The sequence below is a fragment of the Salmo trutta genome, chromosome 26 (assembly GCF_901001165.1).
Source record: "Salmo trutta chromosome 26, fSalTru1.1, whole genome shotgun sequence".
Lineage (NCBI taxonomy): Eukaryota > Metazoa > Chordata > Actinopteri > Salmoniformes > Salmonidae > Salmo > Salmo trutta.
In genome coordinates, this window is record NC_042982.1 from 43,797,514 (window position 1) to 43,815,437 (window position 17,924).

The 17,924-nt window shown below is 43.9% G+C and overlaps 1 protein-coding gene across 2 annotated transcripts in view; it reads left to right on the top strand.

Annotated features, from left to right (window-relative positions):
* LOC115163818 (cell adhesion molecule 2) overlaps window positions 1-17,078 on the top strand; it is a 401,886-nt gene extending 384,808 nt beyond the window's left edge. For both annotated transcript variants that reach the window (XM_029716006.1, XM_029716007.1), the window contains 2 exons: window positions 13,760-13,882; window positions 14,570-17,078. In XM_029716006.1, coding sequence (XP_029571866.1) covers window positions 13,760-13,882; window positions 14,570-14,685 — 239 coding nt within the window. In that variant the 3' untranslated portion in view covers window positions 14,686-17,078. The remainder of the gene's footprint in view (window positions 1-13,759; window positions 13,883-14,569) is intronic.
* Window positions 17,079-17,924: the final 846 nt, after the last annotated feature.

The window sequence follows — 17,924 nt, forward strand, 5'->3', positions numbered from 1 at the left end:
CAGCTGATACCCAGACAGCTGATACCCAGACAGTTGATACCCATAAAGCTGATATCATTTTTACATTTACATTTTTAGTCATTTAGCAGACGCTCTTTTTCCAGAGTGACTTACAGTAGCGAATGCATACATTTCATAAAAAATTTCCCCGTACAAGACAGTTGATACAAAGACAGTTGATACCCAGACAGCTGATACCCAGACAGTTGATACCCAGACAGCTGATACCAAGACAGCTGATACCCAGACAGCTGATACCCACAGCTGATACCCAGACAGCTGATACCCAGACAGTTGATACCCAGACAGTTGATACCCAGACAGTTGATACCCAGACAGCTGATACCCAGACAGCTGACACCCAGACAGTTGATACCCAGACAGTTGATACCCAGACAGCTGATACCCAGACAGCTGATACTCAGACAGCTGATACCAGATAGTTGATTTAATACACAGCTGATACCCAGACAGTTGATACCCAGACAGCTGACACCCAGACAGTTGATCCCCAGACTGTTGATACCCAGACAGTTGATACCCAGACAGTTGATACCCAGACGGCTGATACCCAGACAGCTGATACCCAGACAGCTGATACCCAGACAGCTGATACCCAGACAGTTGATACCCAGACAGTTGATACCCAGACAGTTGATACCCAGACAGCTGATACCCATATAGCTGAAACCCAGACAGCTGATACCCAGACAGCTGATACCCAGACAGCGGATACCCAGACAGCTGATACCCAGACAGCTGATACCCAGACGGCTGATACCCAGACAGCTGATACCCAGACAGCTGATACCCAGACAGCTGATACCCAGACAGTTGATACCCAGACAGCTGATACCCAGACAGCTGATATCCAGACAGCTGATACCCAGACAGCTGATACCCAGACAGCTGATACCCAGACAGCTGATACCCAGACAGCGGATACCCAGACAGCTGATACCCAGACAGCGGATACCCAGATGGCTGATACCCAGACAGCTGATACCCAGACAGCTGATACCCAGACAGCTGATACCCAGACAGTTAATACCCAGACAGCTGATACCCAGACAGCTGATATCCAGACAGCTGATACCCAGACAGCTGATACCCAGACAGCTGATACCCAGATGGCTGATACCCAGACAGTTGATACCCAGACAGTTGATACCCAGACAGCTGATACCCAGACAGCTGATACCCAGACAGTTGATACCCAGACAGTTGATACCCACACAGCTGATACCCAGACAGCTGATACCCAGACAGTTGATACCCAGACAGCTGATACCCAGACAGCTGATACCTAGACAGCTGATACCCAGACAGCTGATACCCAGACAGTTAATACCCAGACAGTTGATACCCAGACAGCTGATACCCAGACAGTTAATACCCAGACAGTTGATACCCAGACAGCTGATACCCAGACAGTTAATACCCAGACAGCTGATACCCAGACAGTTAATACCCAGACAGTTGATACCCAGACGGCTGATACCCAGACAGCTGATACTCAGTCAGCTGATACCCAGACAGTTGATACCCAGACAGTTGATACCCAGACAGTTGATACCCAGACAGCTGATACCCAGACAGCTGATACCTAGACGGCTGATACCCAGACAGCTGATACCCAGACAGTTGATACCCAGACAGTTGATACCCAGACGGCTGATACCCAGACAGCTGATACCCAGACAGCTGATACCCAGACAGCTGATAGCAGACAGTTGATACCCAGACAGTTTGATACCCAGACAGCTGATACCCAGACAGTTGATACCCAGACAGCTGATACCCAGACAGCTGATACCCAGACAGCTGATACCCAGACAGCTGATACCCAGACAGCTGATACCCAGACAGTTGATACCCAGACAGTTGATACCCAGACAGTTGATACCCAGACAGCTGATACCCAGACAGTTGATACCCAGACAGTTGATACCCAGACAGCTGACACCCAGACAGCTGACACCCAGACAGCTGACACCCAGACAGTTGATACCCAGACAGTTGATACCCAGACAGTTGATACCCACCCAGCTGACACCCATATAGCTGATACCCATATAGCTGATACCCAGACAGTTGATACCCAGACAGTTGATACCCAGACAGCTGATACCCAGACAGTTGATACCCAGACAGCTGATACCCAGACAGTTGATACCCAGACGGCTGATACCCAGACGGCTGATACCCAGACGGCTGATACCCAGACAGCTGATACCCAGACAGCTGATACCCAGACAGCTGATACCCAGACAGCTGATACCCAGACAGTTAATACCCAGACAGCTGATACCCAGACAGCTGATACCCAGACAGTTAATACCCAGACAGCTGATACCCAGACAGCTGATACCCAGACGGCTGATACCCAGACAGCTGATACTCAGACAGCTGATACCCAGACAGTTGATACCCAGACAGTTGATACCCAGACAGTTGATACCCAGACAGCTGATACCCAGACAGCTGATACCTAGACGGCTGATACCCAGACAGCTGATACCCAGACAGTTGATACCCAGACAGTTGATACCCAGACGGCTGATACCCAGACAGCTGATACCCAGACAGCTGATACCCAGACAGCTGATACCCAGACAGCTGATAGCAGACAGTTGATACCCAGACAGTTGATACCCAGACAGCTGATACCCAGACAGTTGATACCCAGACAGCTGATACCCAGACAGTTGATACCCAGACAGCTGATACCCAGACAGCTGATACCCAGACAGCTGATACCCAGACAGTTGATACCCAGACAGTTGATACCCAGACAGTTGATACCCAGACAGCTGATAACCAGACAGTTGATACCCAGACAGTTGATACCCAGACAGCTGACACCCAGACAGCTGACACCCAGACAGCTGACACCCAGACAGTTGATACCCAGACAGTTGATACCCAGACAGTTGATACCCACCCAGCTGACACCCATATAGCTGATACCCATATAGCTGATACCCAGACAGTTGATACCCAGACAGTTGATACCCAGACAGCTGATACCCAGACAGTTGATACCCAGACAGCTGATACCCAGACAGTTGATACCCAGACGGTTGATACCCAGACGGCTGATACCCAGACGGCTGATACCCAGACGGCTGATACCCAGACAGCTGATACCCAGACAGCTGATACCCAGACAGCTGATACCCAGACAGCTGATACCCAGACAGTTGATACCCAGACAGCTGATACCCAGACAGCTGATACCCAGACAGTTAATACCCAGACAGCTGATACCCAGACAGCTGATACCCAGACAGTTAATACCCAGACAGCTGATACCCAGACAGCTGATACCCAGACGGCTGGTTTAATAGACAGTGACATTTCCAACAGAGCTATACACTCTTAGAAAAAAAGGTTTCCAAAATGGTTCTTGGTGTACCTTTAGGAGAACTATTTTTGGTTCCAGGTAGAACTATTTTTGGTTCTATATAGAACCCTCTGTGGAAAGGGTTCTACTTGGAACTAAAAAGGGTTTTTACCTGGAATCCAAAAGGGTTCTACCTGGAACCAGAGGGGTTCCTGCCAGGAACCAAAAAAAGAGTTCCTCAAATGGTTCTCCTATGTGGACAGCCAAAGAACCATTTTAGGTTCTAGATAGCATATTTTTTGGTTTTTTTAAGTCTACAATCTCTACTACTATTTTATTAAGAGCTGTCTGCCATAGCCTTTTTACCCCATAACAGTGAGTAGACTTTGAATACCTTGTGGTTGATTGTCATCGTTGTCATCCTGACTGTTTGTGTGTGTCACTGGGCCCTGTACTGCTGTCACTGTGATGTCTCCAAAGAACCCCGACAACCCCCCCCCCCCCCCCCCCCCCCCCCGACGTTCAGCGGGCTTCTTCTGGTTCTGTCAGTTGTCAGTTGAGCTTGAAGTGAGCTTCGCTTTGGGCCACTGTGTTACCCCGCTTTGTCTGTCTGACCGTCCGTCCGTCCGTCCGTCCGTCCGTCTGTCTGTGTCGACAATCTAAGAGCACGGTAACCCCAGACCCCCCCCCTTCCTCCATGCCTCATTCTATGATTTCATCTTTATGTGGTCTGATATTATGTTGTTCTCCCCTCGTCTTCCCTTCCTTCGTCTTCCTCTGCGTCTCTGTCTGCAACCATGGCAACAGCCAAAGACTTACCAGAGCCCGCCACAGGTAAATATCCCGCTGCTAGCCCGCTGTCAGGTCATAATTGCAATCAGGATGTGAGGTCATATATGCGAGGTCATACACGTGAGGTGGTACATGTGCAGCACTTTGTGACATTGGCTGATGTAAAAAAAATAAAAAAGGGCTTTATAAATACATTTGATTGATTGATTGGTTGATTGATGTGAGGTCATACATGTGAGGTCACACATTGCCGGTTGTTCTGTAGAGCCCGACACTGACCACGCTACAGCCAGCGTCCCAAATGGCGCCCTGTTCCCTGCATAATATAGGGCACTACTTGTGTCCAGAGCCCTATAAAGGTTGCCATTTCAGATTTGCCCATAAACTTCCTATCACACAGCATGAGTCTAACCATCACCTTGCATGGAGTTGAGTCAGTCTGCTCCACATGAGTCTAACCATCACCTTGCATGGAGTTGAGTGAGTCTGTTCCACACGCGATGCCTATCTAGGCTATCTGCCAGTGTATTATTCAGCCTCTAACACGACAGGCACAATGAACATTGGCCCTGGCCCACACTCTATTACGAAACCTAAAAAACATCTTCTTTGTATCTTCCACAGTCACATGCGTATTGTTCCATCTTTTTAGCTGGCATCATCTTGAAATTGCATGATCTTGTGTGCTTCTCCGCCTGTATACGAATCCTTCAGAATCCTTACCATTACCGGCTCCTTTTTCATGGTCCTTCCAGACAATTCTGATCCGTGAAGAAAAAAGGTTGTTGGGGTTTTATACAATACTGCACCATCTGTAGATTCATCTTAAAGAAATGCATGAAGAAAAAGAAGGCATCTGCAATGCCACTGTAATTTGTGGTCAATGATCATAACCCGAGACCGACGATCACATCTTAGAAATCTTTCACAATACCATAATGATTATGAGCTCCATAGCTCCTTGTCAATTTGTACCCTATTCCTTATATAGTACACTACTTTCAGTGGGCCCCCGGTTAAAAACTAGTGCACTAAATAGTAAATGGGGTACCTAATTGGGTATGAAACCATGATATTGCATGTTGGAAAAGTGCACGTTTTTTTTAGCTTTACCTATGAATGGAGGATGTTTAGATGAATGTTATGACTGTAGAAATGAATATCTAACATCCGGATAAGGTCGGGGCCGGTCCTTGCTGTTCTGCGGTACTAGGCAAAAAAATGCAGCAAAATTATGTATTTTCCAGAAGTGGAGGTTAGGATCAATTTAGGTTCTGAATGAAAGGTGAAAATATGTATTTTCCGTATGTTTAAAATACATATTTTCCAGGATGTTGAAAAATATGTATATTCCGGATGTTGAAATCAGACAAATTTTGGATTCTGAATGAAAGTTGAAAATATATCGTTTATATAGACGTCTATGATTGGTTCAGATTTGGTCCGGACCGGAAACAAGAACCAATGTCTGTGGATGTGGAAATCAAAGACTGCACCAAAAAAAAGCTGTCCATGCTAGGAATGGACAACCGAATTGTTTTTTTGCTCACCTGCAATTTGACACAGTGGGCACTGCTTATCACACAGTGGCATCAATGCTCACCTAAAAAAAAGCCCTTATGCCACTGGTTGAGAGAAATTGTCTTTGTCTCGGGGTAGAATTATGTGAGGTGTTATGTGTTGTTGGAGGTGCGTCTTGGTCAGTTTACCTCAGAAAATTCTAATCCTGCCCAATGGGCCGGGCCCGGCCGGCCGTGGCTGGTGTCTTAATCGTTTAATGGACCACCTAATTGGCTGCTTAGTGGGAGAGTTCAGTCATTGATTGGTTTCTACCCCAGCGAGTCTCTGTGTGTGTGCATTCCAAATTACACTCTATTCCCTATATAGTGCACTACATTATACTACAGCCCTATTCCCTATATAGTGCACTACATTATACTACAGCCCTATTCCCTATATAGTGCACTACATTATACTACAGCCCTATTCCCTATATAGTGCACTACATTATACTACAGCCCTATTCCCTATATAGTGCACTACATTATACTACAGCCCTATTCCCTATATAGTGCACTACATTATACTACAGCCCTATTCCCTATATCGTGCACTACATTATACTACAGCCCTATTCCCTATATAGTGCACTACATTATACTACAGCCCTATTCCCTATATAGTGCACTACATTTCAGCAGAGCACTATTGGGGAACAGGTTGCTATTTGGGATGGGCATGTAGATACAGCGCCTTCGGGAAGTATTCAGACCCCTTGACTTTTTACACATTTTGTTACGTTACAGCCTTATTCTGAAATAGATTAAATAAATAAAAAATCCTCAGCAATCTACACACTGTACCCCATAAAGAAACATCGAAAACAGGTTTTTAGAAATGTTTGCAAAGTTATAAAAAATTGTTTTTTTAATGAAATACCTTATTTACATAAGTATTCAGACCCTTTGCTATGAGACTCTAAATTGAGCTCAGGTGCATCCTGTTTCCATTGATCTTCCTTGAGATGTTTCTACAACTTGATTGAAATCCACCTGTGGTAAATTCAATTGATTGGACATGATTTGGAAAGGCACACACCTGTCTATATAAGGTCCCACAGTTGACAGTGTATGTGTAATGGCTGTCGTAGAGAGGGGACCAAAGCGCAGCGTGTTGATTGCTCATGATGAATATTTATTTTATACTCAGAACACTAAAGAAAAAATAACAAAGCGAAAGAGCTCAGTTCTGTCAGGTACAGAAACTAAACAGAAGACAACTACCCATAAACACAGGTGGGAAAAAAACCCTACTTAAGTATGATCTCCAATTAGAGACAACGATGACCAGCTGTCTCTAATTGGAGATCATCCCCCCCAAAAAACATAGAAATAGAAAACTAGATCCTAAACATAGATATACAAAACATAGAAAAACACAAAACACCCCCTGTCACGCCCTGACCTACTCTACCATAGAAAATAACATCTTACTATGGTCAGGACGTGACAGTATGTCAGAGTAAAAACCAAGCCATGAGATTGAAGGAATTGTCTGTAGAGCTCTGAGACAGAATTGTGTTGAGGAACAGATCTGGGGAAGGGTACCAAAACATTTCTTCAGCATTGAATGTCCCTAAGAACACAGTGGCCTCCATCATTCTTAAATGGGAGAAGTTTGGAACCACAAACACTCTTCCTGGAGCTGGCCACCCGGCCAAACTGAGCAATCGAGGAGAGAAGGGCCTTGTTCAGGAAGGTGACCAAGAATCCGATGGTCACTCTGACAGAGCTCTAGAGTTCCTCTGTGGTCATGGGAGCACCTTCCAGAAGAAATGAAAAATTAAAGGAGAGCTACACACTCTAGGAGCTCAGATGCAATAATTTAATGAGTTAATATCCAACGTTTCGACAGACAAGCTGTCTTCATCAGGGTATAATGACAAGCACTGCGGGGTGATTAGTTTATTTAGTGTCAAAGGACTCACACACAGGTGTCTGTAATCATGGCCGGATGTGGCCTGATATCATTGGTTAATTCTCATATATTAAAATAGCATACAAAAAAAACATAAATGGATAGCATATGATCAAAGATACAATTTGGCTACGTAGGCCTATAAAACATTTACATTAGCAAAATCACAAGAATGGCTTCAGATCAAAGTCTACGTTGAGACCGAAGGGAGCAAGGGTTTTTAAATGAAAGATCCAGGTAGCCTCTCGTTTTAACAATAAATTGTCGAGGTCCCCCCCTCTCCTAGAACCTTCCAGAAGGACATCCATCTCAACAGCACTCCACCAATCAGGTCTTTATGGTAGAGTGGCCAGATGGAAGCAACTCCTTAGTAAAATGCACATGACAGCCTGCTTGGAGTTTGCCAAAATGCAAGATTGAACTCTTTGGCCTGAATGCCAGGAAACCTGGCCCCATCCCTACGGTGAAGCATGGTGGTGGCAGCATCATGCTTTGGGGATGTTTTTCAGCGGTAGGGACTGGGAGACTAGTCAGGATCGGGGGAAAGATGAACGGAGCGAAGTACAGAGAGATCCTTGATGAAAACCTGCTCCAGAGTGCTCAGGACCTCAGACTGGGGCGAAGGTTCACCTTCCAACATGACAACGACCCAAAGCACACAGCCAAGACAGTGTAGGAGTGGCTTCGGGACAAGTCTATGAATGTCCTTGAGTGGCCCGGCTAGTTCCCGGACTTGAACCCGATCGAACATCTCTGGAGAGACCTGAAAATATCTGTGCTGCGACGCTCCCCATCCAACCTGACAGAGCTTGAGAGGATCTGCAGAGAAGAATGGGAGAAACTTCCCAAATACAGGTGTGCCAAGCTTATAGCATCATACCCAAGAAGACTCGAGGCTGTAATCGCTGCCAATGGTGCTTCAACAAAGTGCTGAGTAAAGGGTCTGAATACTTATGTAAATGTATTAAGTTTTTTATTTTCAATACATTTGCAAAACTTCCTAAAAACCTGTTTTTGCTTTGTCATTATGGTGTATTGCGTTTAGATTGATTATGAAATAAAAACAATGTCATCCATTTTACAATAAAGGCTGTAACGTAACAAAATGTAGAAAAAAAGTCAAGGGGTCTGAATACTTTACGACGACGCTGTGTGTTACCTTCATCTACCAGGTCCGGTCTATGGTCTATCTCTTGAATGTTAAGAATATAAAGTGAAATAAGTTAAACTTGTTTTAGCCGGAACGTCCTGTAGGGGAGGAGCCTACCTTATTTTTGTGTGGTTTAAGCCAAGTACACCAACCTTGTGATGTCCTAAGTGAACATGTCCCATGGTACATCTTGGCATCAGTAATCATGGTCATTGTCAGACGGGCGGACTGGATGTTGAAGAGGGATATTGTGATGTCACAAGAGAACATGTCCCCTGGAAATATACATTTCTCTACCTCCTCACCTCAACACATTGGTTGCGTTCCAAATGGTACCCTGTTTCCTTTAAAGTGCACTATTTTTCCACCAGGGCCTATAGGGAATAGGGTCCCATTTGGGACTCAGACATGATATTTTAATGAACTCAGACACCTCTCTCAATTTATGGCTGTGGTCCTGTAATGTGTGTAAATTTCTGTTTTAAATATTTATATTGTCACCCTAACCTTGTCGCTCTTCGTAGAGAAGGAAGAGAATCCACGTGTGCAGCAATCTGATGTCACGTTAAGCCTGCCTCCCAAATGGAGCCCTATTCACTATATAGTGCACTACTTTTGACCAGAGCCCTGTGGATCCTGGTCAAAAGTAGTGCACTTACGTAGGGAACGCGATCTCATTTGAGATTCAGACGTATTTTTTTTATTGTTGTCCTTTGTTGTGCCTTTGGCAGTGATGCACATGCATTAAACAACGGATAGCTGAAGCTTTTATCTAGATGACAACAATAAACACACTCTACCAAACACTTCCTGTTCCTGACAGAGAGGCAGACAGGTTTAATACACTAGACTGCATCCCTGGGCTTTGTCCCAAATGGCACCCTATAGACACTGACTGTACAAAATATTAGGAACTCTTTCCAGGACATAGACTGATCAGGTGAATCCAGGTGAAAAGCTATGATCCCTTATTGATGTCACTTGTTAAATCCACTTTAATCAGAATAGGGGAATATGGGAATCGAATAATAGGGTAATAGGATAATTAGGGAATAGGGGAATATGATAATAGGGAAATAGGAGAATTAGGGGAATAGATGAATAGGGGAATATGATAATAGGAGAATATGAGAATAGGGGATAAGGGAATAGGAGAATTGGGGAATGGGATAATAGGGGAATAGGGGAAAAGGGGAATAGATGAATAGAGGAATAGATGAATAGGGGAATATGATAATAGGGGAATATGATAATAGGGGAATATGATAATAGGGGAATATGATAATAAGGGAATATGATAATAGGGGAATATGATAATAGGGGAATATGATAATAGGGGAATAGATGAATAGGGGAATATGATAATAGGGGAATATGATAATAGGGGAATATGATAATAGGGGAATAGATGAATAGGGGAATATGATAATAGGGGAATAGATGAATAGGGGAATATGATATAGGGAAATTATAGGGGAATATGATAATAGGGGAATATGATAATAGGGAATATGATAATAGGGGAATAGAGGAAAAGGGGAATATGATAATAGGGGAATAGATGAATAGGGGAATATGATAATAGGGGAATATGATAATAGGGGAATATGATAATAGGGGAATAGATGAATAGGGGAATATGATAATAGGGGAATATGATAATAGGGGAATAGATGAATAGGGGAATATGATAATAGGGGAATATGATAATAGGGGAATATGATAATAGGGGAATATGATAATAGGGGAATATGATAATAGGGGAATAGATGAATAGGGGAATATGATAATAGGGGAATATGATAGTAGGGGAATAGGGTACCACTTGGGAGGCAGTCAATGAGTGAGGCTGGTAGTTCCATCACGGTGGCCCCATTCTGTGTGAATCCAGATCAAGATGATGAATTATACAGTACGTCTTGCATAGCATTACATACATATGGAGATGGTGTGCTTTTCCATATAAAACTTGGCGGGTAAAAACACAAGTTACATTTCTAGGTGTTACTAATGAGGAATGTACTAGGTGGAACAGAAATAGGAATACCCTCCCTCTCTCTCTCTATCTCACCCTCTCCATTACCCTCTCTCTATCTCCCCCTCTCCATTACCCTCTCTCTCTCTATCTCACCCTCTCCATTACCCTCTCTCTCTATCTCACCCTCTCCATTACCCTCTCTCTCGCTATCTCCCCCTCTCCATTACCCTCTCTCTCTATCTCTCCCTCTCCATTACCCTCTCTCTCTCTCTCTCCCTCTCCATTACCCTCTCTCTCTCTATCTCCCCCTCTCCATTACCCTCTCTCTCTCTATCTCCCCCTCTCCACTACCCCTCTCTCTCTATCTCCCCCTCTCATTACCCTCTCTCTCTCTATCTCCCCTCTCCATTACCCTCTCTCTCTCTATCTCCCCCTCTCCATTACCCTCTCTCTCTATTACCCCCTCTCCATTACCCTCTCTCTCTATCTCCCCTCTCCATTACCCTCTCTCTCTATCTCCCCCTCTCCATTACCCTCTCTCTCTCTCTATCTCCCCTCTCCATTACCCTCTCTCTCTCTCTATCGCCCCCTCTCCATTACCCTCTCTCTCGCTATCTCCCCCTCTCCATTACCCTCTCTCCTCCTATCTCCCCCTCTCCATTACCCTCTCTCTCTCTATCGCCCCCTCTCCATTACCCTCTCTCTCTCTCTCTATCTCCCCCTCTCCATTACCCTCTCTCTCTCTATCTCCCCCTCTCCATTACCCTCTCTCTCTCTATCTCCCCCTCTCCATTACCCTCTCTCTCTATCTCCCCCTCTCCATTACCCTCTCTCTCTCTATCTCCCCCTCTCAATTACCCTCTCTCTCTATCTCCCCTCTCCATTACCCTCTCTCTCTCTATCTCCCCCTCTCCATTACCCTCTCTCTCTATTACCCCCTCTCCATTACCCTCTCTCTCTATCTCCCCTCTCCATTACCCTCTCTCTCTATCTCCCCCTCTCCATTACCCTCTCTCTCTCTCTATCTCCCCCTCTCCATTACCCTCTCTCTCTCTCTATCGCCCCCTCTCCATTACCCTCTCTCTCGCTATCTCCCCCTCTCCATTACCCTCTCTCTCTCCCTATCTCCCCCTCTCCATTACCCTCTCTCTCTCTATCGCCCCCTCTCCATTACCCCTCTCTCTCTCTCTATCTCCCCCTCTCCATTACCCTCACTCTTTCTCTATCTCTCTCTCGCTCTCTCTATCTCCCCCTCTCCATTACCCTCTCTCTATCTCCCCCTCTCCATTACCCTCTCTCTCTCTATCTCCCCCTCTCCATTACCCTCTCTCTCCATTACCCTCTCTCTCTCTCTCTATCTCCCCCTCTCCATTACCTCACTCTTTCTCTATCTCTCTCTCGCTCTCTCTATCTCCCCCTCTCCATTACCCTCTCTCTCTCCCCCTCTCTCTTACTCTCTCTCTCTCTCTATCTTCCCCCTCTCCCTTACCCTCTCTCTCTCAGCCCTCTCCCTTTACCCTTTCTCTCTTTCTCTCTCTCCCTCTCTCCTTTACCTTCTCTTTCTCGCTCTCTCTCTCTCTTCCCATCTCTCTTACCCTCTAGCTCTCTCGTTCTCTCACTCTGTCGCTCTCTCTCTCTCTCTCAGGGTGACTTTGTGTAGCTGAGCAGCGGGCTCTGCCATTCATCACCATGAGCTAATGAGAGCAGAGCACAGAAGTAGCACGTAAAGTCATGTCAGACCGACCGCTCACAGTTTACAGCAGGACACACACACACACACACAGAGACAAGGGGGGTCCAGCTCAGGTAAGGTGGTAAATCGGTTTCAGGATGCCCTCTGCCCCCCTAGTCAGCCTCAGGTTAAACTGAAGCCATTTCAGACTGTACCAAAGACCTTCAGTACCACTGATTCTGATTCAAGACAGGGACAGTGGTTTGGGCCTGTTATGGCTGCGTTGGGATAGCAGGCATAGCTAACAGCTACAGTAGACCGACCACTGATAGATTACGGTCAAATCCCAAATGGGACCCTATCCTCTATAGTGCACTGCTTTTCAGAAGTAGTGGATTTTAGAAGGGAACAGGGTGCCGTTTGGGACGTATACAAAGTTGAATTCCTCCCTCACACAATGTCCTGTTTTACTCATGCCTAAACTCAACCTTGTTAAAAGTGCTGCTGCTGAATAATTCAAGAAGAATAATCTATCCTGGAAGATTGTTTTCACTGCACTGCTATGACAGTTTTGTTCATGTTGTTTAATAAGAAACACTGTGATGTTTTCATTGTTCCTCTTTACCGACCCACCGACTGCAGCTGCAGGAAACAATGTTTCAGAAACACTGTGATGTTTTCATTGTTTCTCTTTTAACAACCCACTGCATGAAACTCACCTGTTGTCTCTCCTCTTCCCCTCCTCCTCTCGCTTTCTCTCTCCTCTTCCCCCTTCTTCTCTCCCTCCTTTTCCCCATCTCTATCCCTCCTCTCCATCTCTCTATCCCTCCTCTCCATCTCTCTATCCCTCCTCTCATCTCTCTTCCCTCCTTATCTCTCTCCTTTCTTCCCCTCCTTATCTCTCTCCTTTCTTCCCCTCCTCTCTCTCCCTTTCTCGCTCCTCTCTCTCCCCTTCTTATGTCTCGTTCTCCTTCTCCTCATACTCTCCTCTCGTCATCATCCTCTCCTCCTCTCCTCCTCTCCTCCCTCCCTCCCTCCCTCCCTCCCTCACCCTCCCTCCCTTCCCTCCCTCCTCATCTCTCTCTCCTCTCTCTCCTCTCTCCTCTCTCTCTCCTCTCCTCTCTCTCTACTCTCTCTCTCTCTCTCTCTCTCTCTCTCTCCCTCCCTCCCTCTCCCTCCTCTCCCTCCCTCTCCTCTCTCTCATCTCTCTCTCTCTCCCTCTCTACTCCTCTCTCTCTCTCTCTCCCTCCTCCCTCCCTCCCTCCCTCCCTCCCTCCCTCCCTCCCTCCCTCCCTCCCTCCTCCCTCTCTCTCTCCTCCCCCCCTCTCTCCCCTCTCTCTCCAGATCCCAATGCACCAGGACAGCAGGACCCTGACCATGCATTAATCGGAGGTGTTGTGGCTGTGGTTGTGTTCATCACCTTGTGTTTGATCATAGCTCTAGGGCGGTATTTGGCTAGGCATAAAGGTAAGGACGTCATTTACTTCTCCTAAAGTCCCACAATACTTTAGTAAAATTATGTGAACATTTTTTATAAATTGTCAAAAATGTCCACATAATGTAAATCTTTAAACAGTTTTCAATGAAGATAAAAGGCTAGAAACATAGAAAACATGACACAAACATCTCTATGTGTGTGTGTGTGTGTGTGTGTGGTGTGGTGTTGTGTGTGTGTGTGGTGTGTGTGTCTGTCTGTCTGTCTGTCTGTCTGTCTGTCTGTCTGTCTGTCTGTCTGTGGGTGTGATTGTGTGTGTGGGTGTGTGTGTGTGTGTGTCTGGGTGGGTGGGTGGGTGTGTGTGTGTGTATGTGTGTCTGTGTCTGTCTGTGTGTGTGTGTGTGTGTGTTTGTTTGTGTCTGTGTCTGTGGGTGGGTGTTTGACTGTTTGTGTGTCTGTGGGTGTGTGTGTGTGACTGTGTGTGTGTGTGTGTGTGTGTGTGTGTGTGTGTGTCTGTCTGTCTGTCTGTCTGTCTGTCTGTCTGTCTGTCTGTCTGTGGGTGTGTGTCTGTCTGTCTGTGGGTGTGGGGTGTGTGTCTGTCTGTGTGTGTGTGTGGTGTGTGTGTCTGTCTGTCTGTGGGTGTGGGTGTGTGTGTGTGTGTGTGTGGGTGGGTGTGTGGGTCTGTCTGTGTGTGTATGTGTGTGTGTGTGTGTGAACAGGGACGTACCTAACACACGAGGCTAAAGGATCCGAGGATGCCCCTGACGCAGACACAGCCATCATCAACGCAGAGGGGAACCACGCAGCAGAGGAGAAGAAAGAGTACTTCATTTAGACCTCCTCTCTTCTTTCCGTTTCATTCTGTGTCTTTTCCTTTATGTTTCCACCTCTGTTCTTTCCGTTTGGTTTGTTTCTTTCACCAGAGGCAGGGGTGGACTAGGACCAGATATCGGCCCGGGCACTTCAAACACATCAGCCCATTTGTTTCCTTGAGGCACCCACTATTAAGCAAATTATAATATTTCTGGCCCACTGGCATTTGCCAGAATTGCCCTATGCCCAGTCCATCTCTGCCAGTCGACCAACACAGTCTGCAGCTCAGTGCTGCTGGTGCAGGAATCAGTTTTTTGTCCCTAAATCCTCTCCGAAAGAGAAAGCTCAAGTTTGGTTTTAATGGTTGGTTTTTACAAGCAAATCGATAAAAATGTTGCCTTGTTTTGAACTGCAAATGTACTCCGTGTTTTTAAAAAGAGCAGATCCTGTTTCAGGTTTTAGCACCCAAATCTTTGTTTGTTGTCATGTTTTATTTGACAGTGCCTAAATATACAGACCGTTCTCGATCTGCTTCTGTCATGTTTGTTTCAACTCTTATTTTTTTGTTTTTTTTGGGGGGGGGGGGGGATTTTGTGTCCCCTACTCCCCTCACCGTCCCTGTTATATACCTTTTGCAGATATTTCCATCAGGAAGCGGAAAGAAATGTGTTTCATCTGACGCCGGAAAACATTGGCTATGCTAATAATTATGTTTTCAGAGAAGAACATGTGAAATGTATCAATGTGAACGACATGTGATGGAGCTTTATTGTAACTGTAAAAAAAAATGGTATTGGCTATGAGAGGCACACAATTAGGCTCTCGTGTTGTGGAAAACGATGGAAGTACAATAAACTGAATAGTCCTAACACTGACACAAAAACATTAAAAAAAATAAAAATAAATAATAATAATAAAATTTAAAAAAAGTTTAATTAAAAAAAAAGAAAAAGAAGCACAATCCGTATGATTGTTTATGTTTGAATGTGGATATTATATGATGATACGTTATCCTCTTTTGGCTTTATTTGTATATTAGTATAGACCATAGTCTCATCTCATATAGAAAGAAACAACAGAGAGAATCAGACGTATAATAAAAGCACAAAGTCTCAGACAAAAAGAGAAATACTTCTGCACCAAGCAATTCATTTATCTCAGGATTCAATACGAGTCTAAATTCACTGATGTTTTCAGACCAATAATTGGAGATTCGGGTACCAGGATTCAATATGGCTGCGGGTTGGTCAACAATGCGGCTTTTAGAGACGTTCGACCCAAAATGTTATTCACAGTAAACGCTGCAGAAGTCGGGCTCAATGGGGGAAATCAAGGTAGAGCTACAGGAGACATTCCCGAAAAATGGGTTTCTTCTCAACAACAAAAAAACGTCTGTAGCATCCGAACGGTTGGGCCTACTAACTCTGTTCTGCTCGTCTGAAAGGTAACCCATACAACTGAATGCTAGTATGGAGGTAGTTAAGTGCCAACAAATATAAGGAGATAAATATATGTAAAAAAAATAAAAATAAAAATGAAATATTTCCAGAGCTTTTTTAAGTCTCCTAGATATAGGACAGACAACCTTATTCCTCATGATACATTTTTTAGACTGTTTTTTTTATGCCATTTATTCATTGCTTTTCTATGGGACAAATTAAATCTTTAATCTTGTTTTTTTTATATACCTAAAGGGGTCCTAAAATTCCAAATATATATATATATATATAATCCACGGTATGACCCTCTTAAAACAATTCCGTATGTTAGATCAGTAGAACTCTTTTACAGCTTAAAGGCCACACTTCCCGCGGTCACGTTGAATCCCGGTAGGATCAGAAAGTATCTGACACACTAACTTTACTAAAGGTCTGAACCTCATTTTCATTTCTATGAACAACTACTGGTCAGCTTCTATCTCTCTGAAAGACTGGAAGAACCAAATCCTACAAGTTCTGGGAACATAAAAGTGGTTGATATTGGGGGTTGCATCACAACATGGCACCTTATTCCGTTTATAGTGCACTGTTTTTGACCAGGGTCCATAGGGGGTTTTTTTTTTTGTTGGTCAAAGTAGTGGACTATAAAGGGAATAAGGTGCCATTTGGGACTCAGCCGATGTGGCTTTATTGATCTAACGCTCCCTTGTGAATATTGCTGTATATGACTTTGCTAATGTGATGATTGCTGGTGGACAATATTGTTGAATTTTGAGAACCCCTTAAACATTAAAATGTGTATATTAGACAATATATCTATTTAAAGTATTCCAGAAGTCTCTTGAATTGTTTTTTATTTTTTATTTGTCATTTGTTTGATGAAGAACAAGCATTTTGTTTCACCACAAGGCATGTATATAATGTGTAAGTATTACATTTTGGTAAAAATAGAAAAATAAAAGACTTGTTATTTAAAGCTTTTCATTTCATATCAGTTGCAGTCATTTTGACACTTTGACATGTTTATTTTCATGCTTTGAAGAATTCTCTTGAACGTGAATTCTAACGGGATTGACTCTGGTTGATAGATAGCGTATTTATTATTGTTATTAATTGATATTATTGGTAATATTATACTATATTAATTGATATTATTGGTAATATTATACTATATTAATTGATATTATTATTATTATTATTACAAAAAAGTAGTTACATTTTTCCATTTTGTAACAAAAATAAATAAATAAAAGGTAGTTAAATGAAGAAACTTCTGTCATTATAAAAAACAATACAACGATCACCATTATGGCCTTTCAGTTTGCTGCAAACAGTTGTAATAACGTGTTATAAAGGCTTTGGTGACCCAGACATCTTCCCCTACTGTATATTGCCACTCTATCAAAGACACGTTAAAAACACATTGCCAATATTCATTATACATGTTCTTTTGTTAGTTCAATTTGATGCTATAAATAAAATGACTAATTTTTTGTATAAAAGTTTAAATTGCTGTAATTTCGTTGCATATTAAAGGGGGGGGAGGGGCGGCGGGGAGAGGGGTGTGTGTGTGAGAGTGAGGTTTGCTTTTTTCAGTATTAAATATCAATTTTTCAAAACTATGCCACTGTAAAAAAATAAATAAAAAAATAAAAACGTTAATAATGAAGAAAAGTGCTGATTAAAATATGACCAAAATGACATATCATCGTCTCGTTGTCCTTTTCCTTATTTTATGTCTTTGGAGTTTCCGGTTGACGATGCTTCTATCAAAAAGGAATATAGCAACATTCTTAAGGTATAATTTCCGCACACCTGAGAT